Genomic DNA, 20,744 nt, shown 5'->3' on the forward strand with positions numbered 1-20,744 from the left:
CACGAGACCAGAAGCAGACTGGCAGACCGCAGAAAGAGGCTGGGATGATTGAGTTCTCGTCCTACCTGCTGATCTTGGATGGAACGAAAAGCCCGTACGAATATACTGGTGGTGGGTGGACCGCCTTCAACATTTCGTTCCTGCATGAGCCCCTCTCAGCCAAGTATCTGGGCATCATGAAGGATTACCGGGCGTCCTGAGATCTCTCGATCGATCGAGAACCATTGCCCCTTGCCAGGCCTCTTTGTCTTTTGATCCACCGACTCAGTCGATGACCGCCTTCGACCATCTCTTCTAAGCGTCCCGTCTGGGGTGACATTGGCAACGCAATTTAAGCGCCCAGGTCGAAGCGCCACATCCATCGTGTCACACCATTGGTCAATCTCTATTTGACTATTTCCTTCGTCCTCCTCCCAAGAAGGACGGTATTGGCCCCCAAGTTACCGCGCGCGAGCCACTAGAGACCCTCGACATCTAAATCAAGAAACCCCAGAAAACGCGGGCCTCGAGCTGATTGGTGGTCCTGCACAAGCAGTGCAACCCTACTGCCTCTTCTGCGCGATGTCGTGGACACCTGTGGACACCTCGCCGACCACCTTGTCGACAGCCGGGACGGGATTATCACCGAGCAGTACACCGCAACGGCCTGCCCCCTCTCTGCATATGCTTCTGCATGTCATCTTGGAGAGCGTCAGCACAAGGGAGGGACTTTTCGGGTGTGATGTGCCGCCTGGCTCCAATGCTGTCCAATGTCAGCCTTCGCCCTTGCCGACCCACGCAGATCGAGTCACACTTCCTTGTCCAAATCCAGGGTCTGGCCGCGGGCCGGCCAGTGGTGCTCTCCTCCTCGTCCTTTTCACGCTGCTAGCCGCTCGACGGACGGGAACGGGTTTCTGCATGCCATCAAGCGAGGGCGCTCCAGCACATGGTGGGAGGGGAGACTTGTTGGTCTCTTTTCATAAAACCATCTTCATGACCCACGTTCCTTTGGAACAGCTTCTCTTTTTCGCACTTCTCTTCTTTACATTTTCACTCCAGCGAGTTTGCAGGAATAGAGAGAGAGAGCTTCGCAGGGCGAGGCATTCCTGTCGTTTAGGTTTTAATATTTCATCTCTTTTTTTTTTCTCCCTCCCCCATTATTTCCTTGCTTCGGCGCAGAGCGTCGTAGCCGTCTGACCTCCCACACCTTACCCGACTTCTTTTTTTATCTTGGGGATGACAATAGTTGTTATTCGTGCCATTATACCTGCACGATAAGGGGATTGATTATTTTTCTTATTTTTCTTTTTCTTTTGGTTTATCCAGGGAAAAAAAAATGGCCGATCTACTTGTCCTACCTCAGGCTACATATCAGGCGCCCTCACCGCAGGAACGGAGACGACGTCGTGAGCTTAATACAATAATCGAAGATGACCAAGAGGACGACGTGTCGCCGATTCGTTCACCATTCATGAGGAAGCAGATTGCCAGGAACAGAACACAGGAAGACAGGAACAAGATCCAGGCGTGGCTGGCACCCCTCGAGCCCACACTGAGGGAGGACGTCCTCACGCCCAAGGGTTTTCCCACCCCAAGAGGCCGCCACTTCATGACCGCCCCAACACTGCCGTCCTCTCCATCGTCAGCCTCATTTTCGGGCGAGGAAGACAGTTCTCGAGGGGGGTCATCGTGCAAGTCAGACGCGTGGCAGCGGTCGAGCGTCATGACCGATGTGACCGAGTTTGACGACCTATATGGCGTCTCAGATGAGGAAAGGGGAGAGCTCAAGCGCAACTCGGCAAGATCCTCTCGAGGTCCCAAGAACTACGGACACAGGCTTTCCCCCAAGACAACATCCGACGAGGCCAGGAAATCACTGCCACAGCTCTCCATCCCTGACCACCCTGAATCAGAGAATGTGGCGTGGTCGCCAGAACGCCGAGGAGGGTTGAAGAAGACACATGCATCGCCAGTTCCTCCGACACCACCCTCGGCTGTGGCCATGTCCCCAGCCATGCTGTCTTTCATGAAGGCCCAACATGCACACGCCATACCAACAATCTCGGCACCGCCATCTCTGGACGGATCTCTTGATGGCAGCCTTACATCTGAGCAGCTGGCGGCTATGACTGCGCCGGCAACGCCCGTCATGGCCGGCGAGGATCCCTCAGACAGTGAAAACTGGGCCGGTGTCCAGCTGCAGCCTGGCGCGATGGAGACTCTTCAGGCGCTCTCTGGACCAGATTCGGAGGACGAGATGGAGGAACACCGCCAGAACCACGCCATTGAGGTTTCTGAGACGCCCATGGTGGAGACACACCGCCCATCACGCCCTCGCCTCATCACCAGTAACATCTCGAGGGCGCCCTTTGTGCTCTCCCCCGCCCAGCAGAGGTCTTCCCTGCAGGATCTCACTAAGCTGGATATCCCATCACCAGGCGGGTTCTTCTCTGGACTCTCACCACGGTCTCGGACGACTTGGCACTACGGCACTTCGCCCGCTGAAGATATCGCTCCTCCCACGTCAACGACAGCTGAGCAATTCTATCGAGTGCCCTGGAGCAGTGAAGAGGCTCCGCCCATGGCTGCAGCTCCTGCCCAGCGGCCCCTTCGCATGACAGCTGGCGACTACTCGACCGAGCCCGTGGAGCAGATTATCGAGGCGCTCGAGTCCATCAAAGAGGAGGAAGATGTCCTGACCGCAATGCGCATCAGGTCTCCGATCACTGCCATCCGAGTGCCACAAAACCAAACACCTGCGAACCCGGGCGTCGACGCCGAACAGATTCTGTCGCCCCTCTCACCAAGAGATGAGAATGCGGTGACGGAGATCGTCGTCGACTTCGATCCCGAATACGCTCAAAAGCAGCGTGCGATTGCGACCTCGCACATCGACCGTACCGAGCTGTGGCTCAGGGCACAGTTTGCCTACTTGAGAGGCGTGGGCTTCGAGCCAGCGGAGCCCGGCGCAGATGTCGATCCTGAGAAAGTCGTTCTCAAGACGACGGAGGGATCCGATGCAGGCGAAGAAGAGGCCGAACGGGCTCCCACACCACCTCCCAAGGATGGTGAGCAGCCCAGGCCCACCACGGCCCTTGTGCGCAAGAAGACGGTCCGCTTCTCGAGCCAAGTCACCACTACTGGTCCCTCCTTGGAGCTCAAGATGCCGTGTAGCCTCCCGTCCAGGCTTCTGAAGCAAGAATCCACCTACTACCGCGCCTTCCAGTCCATGATCGTCAAGTCCAGCCACGCAGACTCTTTCGTCTCCCGTGTGCCCCGCTTTGAGGCCCTCCAGGCCCAGCGCATCTCCCTCCGCGAGCAGCACCGTGCCCAGCTCCTCGGCAAGTACCAGCTCAGCGTCATCCCTCAATCCGCCAAGAAGCGCATGAGCGCCAACGTGGCCCGCGGGGACGACGAGATCTTCGAGGACCCAGAGAAGATGCGCGCCGATAAGGAGGCCGAAGCCCTGCGGCAGATGGCTACCGCCAACTGGCACGTCGCGGCAACCAAGATGCTCAACGGCGGCCGTCTCGTCTGCGCACCCGTGCACAAGCGACTGGCCCGCCTCTCCCTCGCGCCCGGCGCTGCCGTTGGGCCCAAGCGCCTGCGCATTCTCGACCTGGGCGGCCAGTCCACGTGCGACTGGGCATGGTACGCCGCCCACCAGTACCCCAACTCCAAGGTCTACACCGTCACGACCAAGTCGATCCGCCAGCTGTCCAACGCCAACGTGCGTGGGCCGCCCAACCACAGGCAGGTGGCTGTGACGAGCCTATCGAGGCTGCCCTTTGCCGACGGCCAGTTCGACCTCGTGTCGGCGCGCGAGCTGCACAGCATCCTCAAGAACTCAGACGTCGCCGACGCCGAGGACGAGTGGGACGTCTGTCTCCGCGAGGTCATGCGCGTGCTGAAGCCCGGCGGCTATGTCGACTTCAGCGTCATGGACTCGGACATTGTCAACGCCGGCCCACTGGGCCTGGCCAAGAGCGTCGAGTTCGGCTTCACCCTGCAGACCCTCGGCTACGACCCCAGCCCAACCAAGACCTTCCTCTCCCGCCTCTACCGCGCTGGCTTTGACGATGTCCGTCGCGGCTGGGTCGTGCTCCCCCTCGGCCCCAAGCCGGCAGAGAAGCCCGGTCCCATCCGCTACGGACCCAACGGTCCCATCGACGCCAAGACCGCCGCGTCTCAGCAGCAGCAGCAGCAGCCCCCTCGCGGCGGGAAGACGCTGTGCCTGAATGCCATGGTGACCCAGGAGGCCCCGTCAGGCAGCACCGACGGCGCTGCGGCCATCGCCGGCGTCGCGGGCACCTGGAGCTGGGAGAAGTGGATCCTGCGGTGCGAGATGGAGAAGGCCGCGGGCGAGATGCACAGCGGCTTCAAGCTGGCCGACACGGTGTCGACGGACGGCGGGGTCATGAAGGAGGCTGGGAAGAGCCTCGACGGCGTCGCTGCCGTGGTCGAGGAAGGCCGCGCTCGTGGTGCCGGCCTGCGCCTGCTGAAGGGGTATGCGCGCAAGCCTGAGAGGCGGGAGCTGGATGAGATCATGGGGACGATTGATATGATGCTGGACTTTTGAGGTTCGATTGATGAATGGATGCATGGATGCATGAATGGGGTTATGGTATATACAAACACGATTGACGATGCGCTCTTTTATTTTTCTATGTCTATCTCTTGGGATTCTTCTTCTTTGGGTGGGTGCAGGATCAGTAAAAACTAGAAATCTCCTTTTTTTGTAATAACGTGTCCTCTGTCCGGTTTGGATTCCGAGGACTTATGTATAAACAAGGAATACACACACTGCATCTGCCTGACATCAGTTCCCCAATAGGCGAAACATCATCTCTATAAACACGCGGCTAGCTTTGCACACGAAAATGTTTCTCGCCATATCGGTGTTTACGCCAAATAACCTGTACACCGTGTACACCGTGTGCATGAGGGGCAAGATAAGATCATTTCTGTGGTCAGATAGACACTTCCAAGAAGCAGACAAAGCAAGCAATGGTATTTCAATACCTAGGTATCATTCGCTGGCCGTAGAGGCGTCTCATGGTATCAAGCTACGAACGCCAGCCCCCATGTCCTGTACGTTCTTTTTTTTTCTTCCTTTCTTTTTTCTTTCTTTGCTGTCTCTCGCGCGCGTTCTTGTTGGTGTCTTCTAATCCAACACAATCGGTGCTGCTTGGGACGAAGCCATGTTGAGCTGTATAGCAGCAGCAGTTGCCGGAACACCAGTCGCCAATGCCTTGACAGCAGCGCTGATCTTGCTCAAGAGGGCCTCGATGCCGCCGCCTCCGACCTTCACGACAACGGCAGTATCGAGGCCTTGCCATCCCTCAGGCGTGATGCGGCTGGTGAATATAGGCTGTAGCACCTCGTCCAGCTCATCGCGCTGTCCTCCCTCCCGGCCGTACCGCTGCACTTCCCACCAGGCCTCGCCGTTTCGCGTCCTGACTCTGACGCTAAGCCGCAGTCTGCGCGGAGATTTGTTGTTCGCCACAGCTGCGAGCTCGAAGTGAACCGTTATCCAGTCCAGGGCATGTGGTACAACCTCGAAGAAGCCCTGGCCATTTTCAGACAGGACAGCCCAGGTAGCCTCCAGAGAATCGAGCACTCGGTGGAGGGGGAGCGTGGCCTGCAGACAGCGAGGTAGCGCCTTCATGCCGATCTGCGAGTTAATGAGCTTGTTGAGCATGTCCAGGATGCGTGTATGAGGACTGCCCGCCTCGAGATGGATCTTGATTTCCTGGTGCTTGGCCAGGTCCAGCGTCACCTTCCATCGTTTGTCTCGTGTCGACGCGTCGCTGCCGGCCTCACCATAGGTGAAGACGAACTTGCGCAGTGTGACACTCTCACACTTCACGCCGCCGGCGCGGTCGCCCATCGAGCTCACGAACTCGACAAGGCGATCTATAGCTTTCAGACGGGTGGCGATAAGGGGGATGCAAGAACTGTCCATCGTACGTTGTATCTGCATCACGAATTGGCCGGCCTGCGCATCGTAGCGGACGTCGCGGTCGACGTGCTTCTTCTTGATCAGTGAGAACATGGACTTGTCTTTGACCTTCACCTTGACGTCTTGGATGATCTCGGGCCGCCCTTGGGCGCCTTCGACTTCCTCTCGGTACGTCATCGTGACATAGTCGCCGGCCCACGACGTCTTGAGCGGTCTGGTCGTCCGCTCACCATCTCGAGATGGTAATTGCCTCATGACCGCCGCAGTCTTGTAGAACATCCCTGGCATCTTTCGGCCAGGAGGTAGATAAGGGTTGTCCACCGGCTTGAACCCAAACTCAGGCTTACCAACGCCATGGTAGTCTGGTGGAGAATCCTTGAATCCACACATAGCAACGTTGACCATCTTTGTAAGTCTCGAGAAGAAATCGGTCGACAGTTTAGGGTTCACTGGCATTGTGAGAGGCTTGTACGTCTTGATGCGGGCATTTGGCTGGTTGTGCATCTTGTTGTTCCTGCCATCTGGCAGTTGGCTCGCCACTCTGTTGGGAGCAGTTGACGGGGCTGCTTTGGCCGGGTTGGCGCCGTCGTCCACACTAAGGCAAGGATCAGTCTGCTGTACAGAGTCAAGGGAAGATCTCTCGGGACCAATACTTACACTTCAACGAGCCACCAGTTGTCGCCGGCCAAGCTCACACAAACCACCACGTACCAAGGGGAGGGCCAGGTATCTCGCCTGAGCCAGAGGAGTTGGTAGAACTCTCTGGAGGGGTGCAGCTTCTTGGCCTCGTCTGGGAGGACTGGTCGCTTGCACATGACCCATCCCATAGCCCTGCCGAGCCGAACAAGTTCTTCAAACAGACTCTCGCACCTAATGTGCTCAATCTGGCCAAAGCTGTCCTCTACAGCATCCCTACCCCGAAGATTGAGGATGGCCTCTCTCCGACTGATCAGGGGTTTGGTAGGCTCCAGATAGAAATTGCCGGTGACGCCGTTGATCTTCACACTCAGTGTCTCCGAATGCGTCAGTTGTATCACCAGAATCGACTCTGATGGCTCGCTCTTGTGGAGCTTCATTGAGACGGAGACCTGACGGCTCGCATAGCGTGGCTTTGACATCAACTTGTCGCTGATAGACTTCAGAATATAGCTGACGTGCTTGCAGATGATTCGATTCAGAAGATCCTCGGCAGAGATCGTCTCTGTTCCAAACGATGACAGATCTGCGTCACCTGTGACCTCCTTGCCGTCTCTGAACCATCGAATTGTGAGGTAGCTCGTCGGATGAAGACTAGGCAGCGAATCCGCAGATGGCGTCTTACCACTATTGACGCCAATGATGATCCAGCTTTTGGGTCCAGCATTGGCCTCTGGTTTGGGTCCAGTGCCGAGGTAGCGCTGCGCCCAGTACTGTATGCAGAGCGCCCTGTTCAAGGGCTCTACCTTGATGTGGTTGATCCAATGCTGCTGACTGAGCAGGACAGCCTGTCGCTGCAGCTCGCGGATCTTGTGTGTCAAGACATATCCATGGAGAAAGTCGTAACATCCCTTCAGACCCTGACGGCCGAGGACGTCATTCACGTTCATCGTCATGAAGTGGCGGACCTTGTCGGTAAGCTCTTGAGGCGCTGGAGAAAAGTCAAAACGAAAGTCGATGAACCACCATTGACTTTCCGGGTCGTCATTCCCGATGGTGAGGTCAACCTCGAACTCTCCCTGCACCTTGAACGTGACACGGCCGTCCTTGACGGTGAAGTCTCTGAATTCGTAAGGTATCTTGTCATAGTCATGAAGGGTCAAGCGAAAGGACAATAACGTATTCAGCTCGCCGAACCATTTCTGGATCTCCTCAGCTTTCAGAGCAGGTGGAGGGATGAACCTATTCTGTTAAGAGTCAATATAAGTCTTAATTCATGGGGCAGATGGAGGAATCAATCTTACACCAGGCATCCAGTCAGCTCGTCCTGTGGACAATACCTGCAATGCTGTCTTGATGTCGGGGTTTGGTAGTCGAATGTCATAGATGCCCCTTTTGACGTGACCCATGCGATCGAGGACTATGTTGTACTTTGCCAGTTGCTCTAGAATGTGGGAGTGGAGGTCAACGAGCTTGCTGACTTGACCTGACTTCCTGCTCCATTCTGACATGACAAGTGCTTTGGTCCATTTGGCGTGCAGTTCATTGAGGAAGTTCAGGAGGAAGGCCTTCTTATTCTGATTCTCCTCTGAGCTGTCCTCGCCAGATCCAGATGGGTTGCCATTGGCTGCTGCGCCCTGGCCAGGTGGCATCCTCGCCAGCTCCTCTACCCTTAACTGCAGTTCATTGTGTGACTTCTGCGCCAGACGCTGGAGAATGAAAGGTAGAGGGTAGTAGTTGGCAGTGATGTGTGCAATTTCGGGTGGTAGCGAGCTCATGATGGTCTGTCCTGTGGCATTTGAGTCCGCCTGGCCTTGCTGGATGCTGTCTATGTTGCCGTTGACCATAGCAGTGCCGCCAACGGCCTGTCTGGTTTTGCTCGGGGAAGGCTCCTCCTTTTCCACGACTCCGTTGAGGACGCCGTTGATGACTTTGGGATTTCTGTCATGGTTGCTGCGGGCGACCGCCCCGTTCTGTGTGGCACCATTTTCCATCTTGACCTGAGCCCCCAGCAACCTTAAGTCGACCCGAGGGCGAGAATCTCATTCGCGAGATCTCACCCTGCCTCTTGGCCCCTCCTTCGCTTTGCGCCCCCGTCGGTGAACAGGTTGGCAACGACGCGACGATCTTGAAACTCAAAAGAGGAACCGAGACACAAGTCAAGCGGTCGCAGCGATGAGCGCTGGTGACGGGTAGCCGAGTCGGGGGTTGTGAATCGTAGGCAGGTCGCGGAGCCCAGTCGCAGCCTCGTGCGTCCCTTTCAACGACGTCGCTGTTGCTTTTCACGGCAACAGAGGAGGGCCGTCTGGAAATACGAAGTGCAGTCGCGGCGGTACAGTGGCCTTACACGCGTCTGTCGGGTCAGGCAAGCGCGTCTAGGTCAGAAGATTGGGTAGCTCGCCAGTCTGTCGTCAGTCGCGTTCGGCAGTAGAGGTGGAGGAGGTTGGTAACTCTTGGGAGTCGTCGCCGCGAAAGCTGTCACGAAGGTTTCTGTCTGTAGACAATGCGACTGTTCCCAAAATGGCTCTTTTTCGCAATGCGCGTTGTCGGGCGCTCCCTTGTGTTGACGTTAAGGTGAGGCGGGGACAGCCAGGTTGGAGGGTAAGGTATGTGAGAAAGTTGATGAGGGTAACAAGTTCGAAAGGTCCAAGGTTGGCAGGTTGCTGATTGACGTGAAGGGTCAGGTCGAAGCCGGGGTGGGACGCAGGCACTAACTTTAGCGCCAGTGCCCAGGTCTCGTCTCGACGCGGCGCCAAACCTATAAGCCTACTATGTAAGTAAGTACCCTGTGGTTACAAGTACAGGCCCAAGCCTACTGGCCGCTTGCCAGGCCGCTTTACCTAGCCACGACAGTTCTACTAAACTCCCCCCATGCCTATGATAGCCGTGCTATCCCCTTTGTCTCCCTTTCACCTTACTACCACGTGACTACGGTGCCGACTGCCACTCGGCGCATCTCTTCTGACGGCTGCAGCCTTTATAATTGCAGCTGTAGCGCATAAATGAACATCCTCCAGGAGCGCAATTGAAGTCAGGCCAGAAAAATTTCACAACAAGGTCTTCCATTTTCCTCTGGCACTCCGGGTGCCAGCAAGGGGCGCTGGATGCACGATCGCGGAACGATGCACCATCTCACCGAGGCAATTCTGTATATGCAAGAACGTTATAATTCAATCGATATATTGCACACAGAAATCACCAGCAAGCACCTTCGTAATTCAAATCAATCTACAGTACAAGGGGATGGGTAAACTTCATCACGTTGTGAATCGCTTTCCAAGACATGGGGGAACCGATTGTATTACAGAACTTGATCAGTGGCCTTCTGTTCTATAAGTATCCTCTCTGGCAACCGGAACTTGCGTCATCCGTATATCCTAATCTCTCGAGAATCCATCATTTGAGGTTGAGAATCTTATTCCAGGTTGAGGGTTGGGTTTGGGGGGGGGGGGGCCAAGAGTTTCGCGCTGATAGGGTTCTTAGATACCTCCTCTAGCTATTGCTGATTGTTATTTACAATTCCTCAAAGTGCTGACTATAGTGACCTTCGATTTGGAGCGCATTGCAGTTCACAGGACTTACAACTTGTTCGTTGGCTGCGTGGCTGAGGTCGTCGGCCATTGGTAGCCCGCGGCATCAGAGAACCTGTATCCATACGATGCAGTGAAGTCGTCAAGCACGCCTGGACCGCGAGAACCTGTTCGATGAATTAGAGTCTGAGGTTGTCACCGTGGATACTTTGAATAAAAACTCACCATAAGGATACTCCATTGGGATAATCTCCTTGTTGTCGTCGAGGTAGTGGAGAAGTGGGGTGAAGATCCTCCAGCTTGCATCCAACTCATCGTCTCGGACAAAGTTGGAGTGGTCACCCTTCAAGCAGTCGAGGATCAGTGACTCGTAGGCCTCCGGGATTTTGAGGTCAGAGAACCGTCTCCGGTAGGTCAGGTCCAGTTCTGTGACGACGGTCTGCATGCTCAGACCTGGCAGCTTCGAGTTCATCTTGATGTATACACTCTCGTTGGGCTGGATGCGCATGACCAGCTCATTGCGGGGAATGTCCTTGAAGATACCAGAGGTCACGTCCTTGAATTGCACGCGGATCTCCGTCTTCTGCTCGTTCAAAGCCTTGCCCGCCTTCATGATGAATGGGACGCCATCCCACCGCTCGTTCTTGATGTACGCAACCAGCGCGCAGAAGGTAGGGCATCGGGAGTCCTTCGGGACGGTGTCGTCTTCCTTGTAAGAGGGTTTGCTGCCATCAAGGGAGCGGCCGTATTGGCCGATGATGACGTTCTTCGGCTCGATGGCCGGGATGGCTCGGAGAACCCGCACTTTCTCGTCTCGGATATCCTCGGAGGAGAAAGAAATAGGTCGTTCCATGGCGAGAAGGGTCAGGACTTGCAGCAAATGGTTCTGCATGACATCTCGAACGATGCCGAATTCGTCAAAGTATCCACCACGACCTTCGGTACCGAAGGGCTCCTTGAATGTGATCTGGACGTTGTCGATGTGGTGACGGTTCCAAGTAGCCCCAAGGAACGAGTTGCCGAAGCGCAGGATCAGGATGTTCTTCACCATCTCCTTGCCGAGATAGTGATCGATGCGGAACAGCTCGTCCTCCTTCCAGTCGGGCTCCAGGGACTTCTGCAGCTCACGAGAGCTGGCAAGATCTTTGCCGAATGGCTTCTCGACCTGTTTCAGACAAAGAGTATGGGTAAGCCAGCTGAGGACACATAGCAAGGGAGGGTACAGGCGACTCACAATAACACGAGCGATGCCCTTTGTCGGGTAGCAGCATCTCTTCAGATGTTGGGAGACGATTGTGAAGACGCTAGGTGGCAGTGCCATGTAGAAGAGACGGTGTGCCTCCTTGCGGTCCTTCTCGATCTCCTCGAGGTGCTTGTTGAGGGCCAGGAAAGAGTCGTCGCGGTCGTATTGGCCGGAAACGTATGTGCAGAGGCTGCAAAAGTCCTCAAGCATCTTCTCCATGTCCTTCGTAGGTGTCTTGATGTATGATTTGACCCTGCGCAGGTACTCCTCATGGTCCATCTTAGTCCTGGCATAGCCGACGATCTTGATGTCCTTAGGCAGGAATTGGTTTCGGTACTTGGTGAGGGCTCGTTAGTGTACATGTCGGGAATCGTCCTCGAGTCGTTGGTTGGACTTACAAGACCAAACAGGGCCGGGAACTAGAAACAATTAGCGACGACACTTATGACGCTGGGAATGTTATGATTCTCACAGTCTTCTTTTTGGCCAAATCGCCGGAGGCTCCGAGGACCACAATGACGGTGTTGTCCTTGAGGTCCATGGCGCTGCGTTTTGAAAGCTTGTCAGCTGCGATACAATATAGGAATGGCCTCCAAACATATGCGATGGCCTCATTCTTGGTAGTGTCTACGAGGAAATGGGTAGTGTTCCAGGTGGACGGGCTGTCTCTCGTCGCACCTTTGCCGCTCCCAGCACTGGTCGATACACTGCATACACACTTGGTCTCTCTGGCGGGGCTCGCGGGGCTCACTTACGCGGCGGCGGAGTGCAAGTCTGCCATCTTGGTCTTGCTCGAGGGAGGAGGAGGGCAATGCAGGATTGTAGAGAGGAACAGGAGAGCGGGTCGAGAGGAATATGCTGTTCACGGTGAGGAAGGGCGAGACGGGGGCACAGGGTGGTTTAAAAGGCAGGAAAATCGGAGGGAGCGCTCGGGGTTGTCGCAGTACTGGCGGGCAGGAGCTAGGAAAGGCGAGTCCCAAGCTTACTCATGCCGCAGATTCCGCTGGGTCGATGTCACCGTCGCGGGGTACTTGCTCTGGGTCTGATAGGGTCACTAACAGCCTCTGCATGCCGATGCAGGCGCACTTACGCTATCGGTTGGTACACTGATACCCATATCTCCGTATCTCTTTGCTGCAACTTGAACGTAAAATGATCGCTACGTGGATTCAATCAATCTCAAGGTGATAATGTCATTTCACAGCTAAATTCTCCAGGCATTTTTAAGTCATCACAGAAGCAAACTAGACGGTTAATCACAGTAGGCATTTGCGACCGACAGCTTGATGATACATCCAAGTCTCGGGGTGCATGATGACGACGTAAACAAATTTTTGGCCCGGCGTCAGAACTAGTGACTTGGGAGCTAGACTGGAGCTCTCAACAATTGTTTCTCATCCTCCAAACAGGCATATAGTATACATACGTGGTTATGATGAAATGGCAACTTGAGGACGGTTTCCAAATCTTCATCTACATCAGATTTTATCAACTCGCCGTTACTCATGCCGATAGCTCTCTCCATTATCAAGCTTTTCTAGCCTATTGGACAGATTTAAATTTTTTTTCTTCACTGAAACATGGTATTGACGTATGAAAATCGCTCACGACCAATGTAGATATTTTTTTTCTTCCTTTTTTTTTCTAGGAGTGTTTTCCAGGACCTCTGACATTGTAATGGCTCTAAGGTAGTGGACACTGACGATCATGTAGCAAGGGTTCTTCATGAGCATGTCTGCCTTCCACGGGTACCTCCCGGTTTTTCAATTTTCTCTTTTGTTCTCCTTCCATTCCTCCAGTCTACGGACATTTTTGTAAGCTCCACATGGGTTACTGGGTGTTGTTCCAGCTGCCAAATCTCGTTCTACAACTCGGACAAGTATGAGCCGGCCGGAGATCTCGGGGACTGGGCAATTTGCAGTCCTCCCGGCGGAGACCTGCTGCTACCGGTCAGTCTAATCAGCATTTGACAGGCCCAGGACGAAATGTATGGGCAATGCGCTGGATTCCATCTTGAATGTCATGTTCACAGTAAAGCCGCATCGCGATATTCCAACTATCATATCAATCCATCACTGCTCCGGTTTAGGAAACCAGCCTGAACACCTTCGGGCAGCGAGGAATCAGAGCATGGAATCGCTTGTGCATTGCATCATATGTGGGTCTAGGGTGAGTGGTTGAAGCGCCGAGTCGCGACACCATTTGCCAGCCGCGCTTCTTAAGTCCCAGAGCAGAACTCGGCGCTTTTACAGGGATGTCAACCACTGGGCTTATGTCAGCAAAACCACGTGATCGCAATAATTTTCCAAAGTGTGCCCTGCCTCTGGACGCCCCATAGTTTGGAGACGCCCTCGTACTGACAGCGACTTTCAAGACGATCAACCACCAAGTCAATCGCAGCCAACTCCAATTTCCTTTTTTCCCTTCTTTCCCTTCCAAGTGGCACGGAGAGAATTCGAAAAAGTCAAGATGCCTACCGACGCCGGTCACAGACGTGAGTTCTTCATCCCCGTCCTTACATGTCACCGTCGCCATTGAGGGGATTTCGGTGGACATCGTCGTGGCCCACAAACCCTTGGTGCCGCGGTCTCTGTTGTATCTGCTGTTTACTGACTCTGCCTATTTCTAGTTTACGTTAAGTAAGTTGCATCGATTTACGATCCCTCGAGCAGAAAGGAGTGCATGGTGGGGCTTGGGTCAAGTCTGGAGGCAGCACAACTGGGTGCGAGGGGTAGCAAGAGGAAGAGGTGGAGGAGGAAGAGGCAATGCGATGGGACCCGAAGCCAGTGACGATGCGATTTTTCATCAAACGAGGCTGCCACAAATACACACACACACGCACACACGAACAGCAAGACTGACGAGTATAATCACAGGGGTCGCCACCTGTCCTACCAGCGTAGCCGACATGTCACCCACCCCAGCACCAGCCTGATCAAGATCGAGGGTGTCGACAACACCGAGGCTGCCAAGTACGTCCTCAAAACATCATCTGGGATATTCGTCGCGTCAGGTTCTGACAAGAAAACAGCTTCTACCTCGGCAAGAAGGTCGCATATGTCTACAAGGCTCAGAAGGAGGTCCGCGGCTCCAAGATCCGTGTCATCTGGGGCAAGGTCACTCGCCCTCATGGTACATACATATCCACCCGTGCAATTGGACCATGGAAAGGCAGATCACTGACAATTCATGCTACAGGCAACTCCGGTGTTGTCCGCGCCAAGTTCTCCAACCCTCTCCCCTCTCGTTCTTTCGGTGCCTCCGTCCGCATCATGCTCTACCCTTCTGCGATATAAGGGATCGGTCTTTCATGGATGGAGTTGAGGGAAAATTGGAATCGATTAGCTGCATCTCGGTTTGGCGGGGGTTTACTCGAGGTCTGCTTTCTGGCATGCAAATCAACTGATGAGAGTTGCCTGGCCACTATAAAAGACGATGAACGATCCGTGGTTTCTCGCGTGCTTGGTCCGACACGAGGAAGGCTCCCTCCGGGGCTATAGACGACAGGCTCTGGAAACGGGGCCAGTTGTTGCATACACAGGGAATAACCAGATCCCTAGGACTCAATAAAGCATCTTGAATTTGAAGAGCCGATCGTGCTACCTCAACAACTCATGCTCAACACTGTCGTCCTTGCGTTTCTTGTTTCGCGTCCCTTTGATGGCTATCAACAATATTCAACATCGTGCAAGTGGAGCTGCCACGGAGTGGCCACTCTGGTCGTCATGTTCGTACTAATGACGGGCCCTGGTATGAACCAGTGTCTTTGGTTCTTCTTTGGTTCTTTTTCACAATCATGATGTGCTTGCCCGTCCCGCCGCTTACCAATATGGCAGTCCTGACATGTGTCGACTCGAATCAATCTAGACGGTACCATGTTCTTCTGATAGCAGATAGTAGTGCTTGAGCATATTAGGCCGTTCCAATGGTTGCATGCTACGGCATGAGAGGTCATCGTGGACCAGAGCGCGATCCAGCCTCCACCTCCCCGACAGAGCGCTGAACGACCTACTTGGCCGTTCGGAATGCTAGGCAGCTCAAGGAAGGTCCTGACTATCGAATCTATGTGGTGGGCTTATTGAAAGCATTTGGCGCCGAGAGCACAACACTGAGCAGGGTTAACGCCACGTTTCTAGAGAATCATGTGCCCCTGACAATAGTCGGAGTGCCTCGTAACCGCCTAGTTTGAGAGGGTCAGCGAGAGATAGAACTACCCTATAGTAAGTCCTCGATCTCGGTGCATTTAGCTATAGGAACTGGCGTAGGAAACCTTCTGCCAGTCAATTGACGGGTTTAGGCAGACGGTGACGTGGCTGCCACCATAGCATGTGGTGAGTTCGAAATCCTGTCCCGGACGTGCACTGGATGGCATAGTCCCAACGACCCTGCTTGACCTGGAATTTATATTGTTCCCTATTTTCGTTTTTTTGTTGTTCTTCATACAGGAGTCACGTTCGTCTTTTGCTTAAACAGGTGTGTCCAATCTTTCGTGGTTCCTATATCCGGCCGGTGAAGTACGACGAAGCTGAAGAGTTGATTCGAGAACGTGGTTTTCGACATGGAACAGGATGTCACCATGCTTCAGTGGAGACTCATTATTCGACAAGGCTCAATTGATTTGGTGTTGATGGATCCTTTCCACCCTCGAAACAAGAAAGTACAGGATTTTCCATGATGAGCTCAGTGGTAGCCGATCCCCAGAAGGCGATGCCAACCACCTGATCAGCCCTGCATACGTTGCGGTGACGACTTGTCATGTCGACGGAACGCAAGCTGAAGTCTATCGGCCCCAAAGATAAACTCGCCAGGTGGGAAGAGGCGGAGCATCGCAGAGATTTTCCTGGAGAGTTCCAAGGTGAGGGATGTGTGAACAGCGATTATCCAGCGAAGCGGACTCTGGCAGGCCCCAGGCAACACTCGCTCAAGTTTTTGCGCTCGACTTCAATAGTCAGTATGTAAAAGCGAACCGATTGGAAATCTTGTGTGACGGCTATCATACAATTTAAATCGCTCCCTGCGACAATACTTGACCGGCCCTCGTGCTTCGCGATATGTGCTGGGAGTACCTTATAATCTCCATGGTCAATGAAACGCAGGATCAGTGAATATTTTTTTTACATGTTTTATCCTTTTTCTTTTTATTTCATCTGGGGTCGTTGATATCAGCATCCACAGGAGGCCAGGCATTCTCTATACGACTGCGCTTGTGCTTCCAGACTACGTGCGACCCGCTACAACGAACATGTGCCAATTTGCAAGCAAATATCTATTTCAGCAAGTGTCGTACAACACCGACACTGGGGCCATAAGAAGTTGCAAGGCAGATCGATGATCACATGGATGCCCCTTCAGCGTGTAACTCGATTTTATTTTACCCCTTTTCTTTATAGATAATTTTACGCGTTCCCATGTTTTTTTGTGGCTTTCGCATGGGCATTGGCAGCGACTGATGAGAATATACCCAATATATTGATGCAAACCTGCGACTCAAGTCTCAGAATTGATACAACCCACTCTCTCACTTACAGTAAGAGTCAGGTTGACTGTGGGCGACGTTTAGGTTGCCTACAAGGCTTCTCATCTACTCCTTTCTTTTCTCCGGGGGGGGGTGGGTGGGGGTCAATTTATGTAAAACATGACATCGACAAAGCTTCGAGCTGACGGAAAGATGAGAGAGCGAAAATCATCACCGTCCCAGACGTGATTTACGCTATGCAGCGATGTCAATGACGAAGCAGTTTTCTGACCTGGAGTTAGTAGCGTCGCAAATCCTAATGGCGTTCCATAACCCTGGACGTCAATGGCGCCGAGCCTTGCAAATACCGAACTTGATGCCCTGCAGGACTCCTCAGCAAGTAGGCTTGGGAGGCACTGGAGGGTCCACTTGCAGCTGCATTGCCGAGACTGCAGACTACTATGAAGTACACAATAATTGTTATGAAGCCTTTTTTTCTCTCTCTTCCCAGGGTGCTCCACAAGGTGAATCAATATCAAGCGCCCCCCGGAATCCTTGCCAGCAGCCAGGCACGTGCCAGGGCCTTGGGCGATCGCCCAACCCCTCGGGCCGGGTGGAGCTTAGGCGTTGGGGGGCTCCACGTTGCAGTGACGATGGGAAGGAGGCTTAGCAGTCAGTGATGGGCGAGAGGGGCAAAATAGGAAAGAAAAGAAAAAAGAAAAAGAGAGCTAAGAAAAATTCCAATTGATATCAGGGCTGTACTGTAGAGTAGCATACGTGCACTCGACGTGTCTGTGAGGCGAAGCATTGGGATGCAGTTGGGCCGCGCATAAGGGTGTGGACTGCAGCGCGCTGGAATTCTCAAGTATCATGGAACGGCAAAACAAAGCCGAAACGATGTGCGCATTCTCATTCCTGCGGCCCGCCCATCTAAGCGTGGCCTCGTGCCTCAGTATGCATGCGGCGGGGGGTTGGGAGCTGTCTGTGTTTCCCACCTCGGAAGGCCTGTCTGTTACGTCAAAGCTGACATGTCGCCACAGATACCAACCAGATAAAAGCATTGGCTGGCAGGTCTGGAAGGGTTGTGCTATGGTATGCTTGCTGGTTACAATGCACGCATGTAGGCAGTCAGTGTGGTATGGTGCATTAGGTTGCCATAGGGAAATACCCCAGGTCCTCGTATCCTCCAGGGATGAATGCCTTCTAGTTTGCCGTGGGGGGGGGGGGATTTACTGCACGTACTATACGGATTTCTCAACACGAGGGTGGGATGCAGTAACGTGCCTGACTGCTTGATCTGCGATACGCCATCTGGATGCACCATTGGCCAAGCGCCGGTCAGGGTGTGAAGCTAATATCTAAATAGGCTGGCTGGGTGAACCATACCCGTCTTACTTGCAGAACGGAAACAGGCGGGGGAATTCGATGAAAACCTGAATTTGGGGTCTCAGAGGTTGTCAAGTCCACGAAAGTACTACCAGCTGCTGCCCGCGTCAACTACAGGACTGTTTTCATACATTTGACCCATTCATTTTCAAGAAGATGAACACAAGCCTCGTCATTAATGATTGAGAGGCGAGTTTAAAATTATCAGGTTCTCTGGTAACCGCCCCCTCCCCCTCCCCCCCCCAAAATGCTGCTGAGCTGTGCCCCCGTCGTCCCCCAAGGCTTCATCTCCTTCCAACCCCAACCAACCAAAAAAAAAAAAGAAACACAAGCCATGTCGTTAGCTGCCTACTTAACATCTTTGGTTTGTTAGAAGTTTGCCAGTCACCACTGCATTTGACTTTTGCCATCCTATTCTTGTCTATTTGTTTCATCATCTACACCATCTTGCAACATCTGTCACCAACCTCGACCCCAGTCAGCTTTTTGATCGAAACTATCGCGCACTGCCCTGGTGGCTCCACTTGCCACACTCTATCACCTTACCACCCCCACCATCCACTGTTGATGTGTGGTCCACTGTTGCGCGTGGGTCCTTTCCCGGTGTCAGTGGTTGTCCCAGGGCCCATGTTGCCTGGCACACTACGAATACCTTAGCAGCCGCTGCAGCACTGGACACCACAACCACTATCTTTGTCGTTTTGATTGTTTGGTTGGATGTGCATCTCTAGAAGTTAACACATTCCCATCAACAATCGCATTCCACCAAGATCTTCAAAATCTCTTGCGGCCACAAGATTCTACAACAGGCGCGACGACGACTTGTGCCCGTTTCACTCTCGAACCCTTCTTCCTCGAGCTCGGCTCCACATCCGCCACTGCTAGACCCTTCAGTTCCAGGTTGACGTCAGCTCGTACCGCAAGCATCTGACCAGACCGTTCTCCTGCCGAAACGCGCTTCTCTAGCACGTTGAGGCTTCTAGGCGCCTCCCTGCTGCCCGGCCAATCTTGCACCTAATCTGAAATCCGATTCCAGGGTCATCATAGAGAGACGCTTTGGCGCTTAACGGTTGGCAGATAGATTGCACTGTTCGGTCCGACCAGACGTACGTGGAAGCCACTAGGGAAGGGTTGTACTGACTACTCTCATAACTCGAGGCTTTAGTGGAAAGCCAAAGTCAGCCCAAGCAAACACCCTGCAGTACCAGCCTCCGGCACCTACGGATGCACAAGATCGACTAGGGTTAGCCAATGCTACAAGGAGCCTGGGCAGACGACAAGCAACCACCACCTACGGCAATTCACCTCCGCGCGTTGGGAACTTGTCGGAACGATTGACAGGCGATCCTTCATCCTAGACTTTCGCTCGCAAGAACAGGGCCGCGTCACGCCCCTCCACACGCACACTCAATCACGAATCGCACTGTCCTGGTGGAAAGAGAGAGCCACGGCGGCGGCCACGAAAAACTGAGCTAGCCTATACAGCCAGCATCACACCATCACCATCATTCGTAGTACATAAGCAGGAACCTCCCGGCAAGACACCTCGGACCCGCTAGGGAAGGGAAGAAAAAAGATAAAAAAGAAAGAACTCGTAAACGGCCCCGTGCTGGACTCCGCGTGTCCGCAGCTTCCCCGACTCACCGGTTGTTCGACCAAAAAAAGCAAGCACCTACAAATTAGCGTTGCCAGCTCACCCCTTCGGGTCCTTTCAAGTGGTCACTGGCTCTTCTCGACCGCCACCGTAACAAGACGAACTGTATCTCCAGGCGGACAAAGGGCGCCAAGACCATCGGCGGACATCTCCAGAGTGGTCGCAGAGGATCCCGTCCTGTGCAAAAGACACACTCATTTGGCCCCTGTCGCAGTGGTCCGGTGCTCATCGACTTCTCCCCAACCGCTACATCCAACCCAGCCACACGAGACAGGCCTGTTTCCTGGCGCGCTACCACTTCTGCGACATCGAGCTCCCCCAAGACATCAACCAATATCCGCCATTCCTGCTGGGCACGTCTTCTTTCTCCTCTCTACCTTATATTTTGTTTTTAATCTGCGTCCTCTTTTCAGCTTTCAGCTACCCGCTTCCCGATCCTGTATCCGCTTTGCGATAAAACCTTCGAGGCGCATACTTGATTTCCGATCAACCATCATCGAATTGTCGTTGGGTCCCATCTACATCAGCGGACCCCGTCTCCACTGAAACCCCCCCATTGAGCCCCTGCGAGACCCATTGAAGCGCCAAACCTCCGGTCAATTAAGACGTACGATAGAGGATCGTGCCCGAGCACAGACAGACAAGATGGAGTCGCAACAGAACAGGCATCCACTGCCGACGCCCCCAGGCCAGCAACAAAACCCTGAGTATCAGCAGCCGCAGGTTTCTTATCAATCTACGCAGCCCTCCCACGCCAGACCGTCCAGGGCCAACAAGACTCGATCCAGGGGATTCAGTTTTCGTTCCCAAGGCAGTTCAGACAAAGGCCACAGCGACGCTATCGAAACACACTTCGAGAAGGAAGCAAAGCGACTGCACAGCAAGGCCGATCCGACTAT

At 53.9% G+C, this 20,744-nt stretch overlaps 4 protein-coding genes across 4 annotated transcripts; 2 read left to right on the forward strand and 2 right to left on the reverse strand.

Annotated features, from left to right (window-relative positions):
* The first annotated feature begins 1,348 nt into the window (after nt 1-1,348).
* Nucleotides 1,349-4,794, forward strand: M406DRAFT_280428 (uncharacterized protein). Its single transcript, XM_040918407.1, has one exon. It carries the CDS (start codon nt 1,451-1,453, stop codon nt 4,556-4,558), a length of 3,108 nt encoding a protein of 1,035 aa, XP_040773329.1. The 5' UTR covers nt 1,349-1,450; the 3' UTR covers nt 4,559-4,794.
* Nucleotides 4,795-5,143: 349 nt separating this feature from the next.
* On the reverse strand, nt 5,144-8,424 carry M406DRAFT_341585 (MED14-domain-containing protein; the record flags this gene model as incomplete). Its single annotated transcript, XM_040921679.1, has 3 exons — nt 5,144-6,536; nt 6,599-7,824; nt 7,882-8,424. 3 exons carry the CDS (start codon nt 8,422-8,424, stop codon nt 5,144-5,146), a joined length of 3,162 nt encoding a protein of 1,053 aa, XP_040773330.1.
* A 1,438-nt stretch (nt 8,425-9,862) lies between these two features.
* On the reverse strand, nt 9,863-12,145 carry M406DRAFT_357414 (glucose-6-phosphate 1-dehydrogenase). The gene is made up of 7 exons (XM_040923671.1): nt 12,106-12,145; nt 11,823-11,895; nt 11,749-11,769; nt 11,342-11,686; nt 10,333-11,272; nt 10,160-10,274; nt 9,863-10,073 (listed from the first exon to the last, which is right to left on the reverse strand). Exons 1-7 carry the CDS (start codon nt 12,129-12,131, stop codon nt 10,070-10,072), a joined length of 1,524 nt encoding a protein of 507 aa, XP_040773331.1. The 5' UTR covers nt 12,132-12,145; the 3' UTR covers nt 9,863-10,069.
* A 1,577-nt stretch (nt 12,146-13,722) lies between these two features.
* On the forward strand, nt 13,723-14,973 carry M406DRAFT_357416 (60S ribosomal protein L33). Its single transcript, XM_040923672.1, has 5 exons — nt 13,723-13,844; nt 13,980-13,989; nt 14,227-14,322; nt 14,382-14,482; nt 14,549-14,973. Exons 1-5 carry the CDS (start codon nt 13,820-13,822, stop codon nt 14,644-14,646), a joined length of 330 nt encoding a protein of 109 aa, XP_040773332.1. The 5' UTR covers nt 13,723-13,819; the 3' UTR covers nt 14,647-14,973.
* Nucleotides 14,974-20,744: the final 5,771 nt, after the last annotated feature.

The sequence above is a fragment of the Cryphonectria parasitica genome (assembly GCF_011745365.1).
Source record: "Cryphonectria parasitica EP155 unplaced genomic scaffold M406scaffold_7, whole genome shotgun sequence".
In the NCBI taxonomy this organism is placed as follows: domain Eukaryota; kingdom Fungi; phylum Ascomycota; class Sordariomycetes; order Diaporthales; family Cryphonectriaceae; genus Cryphonectria; species Cryphonectria parasitica.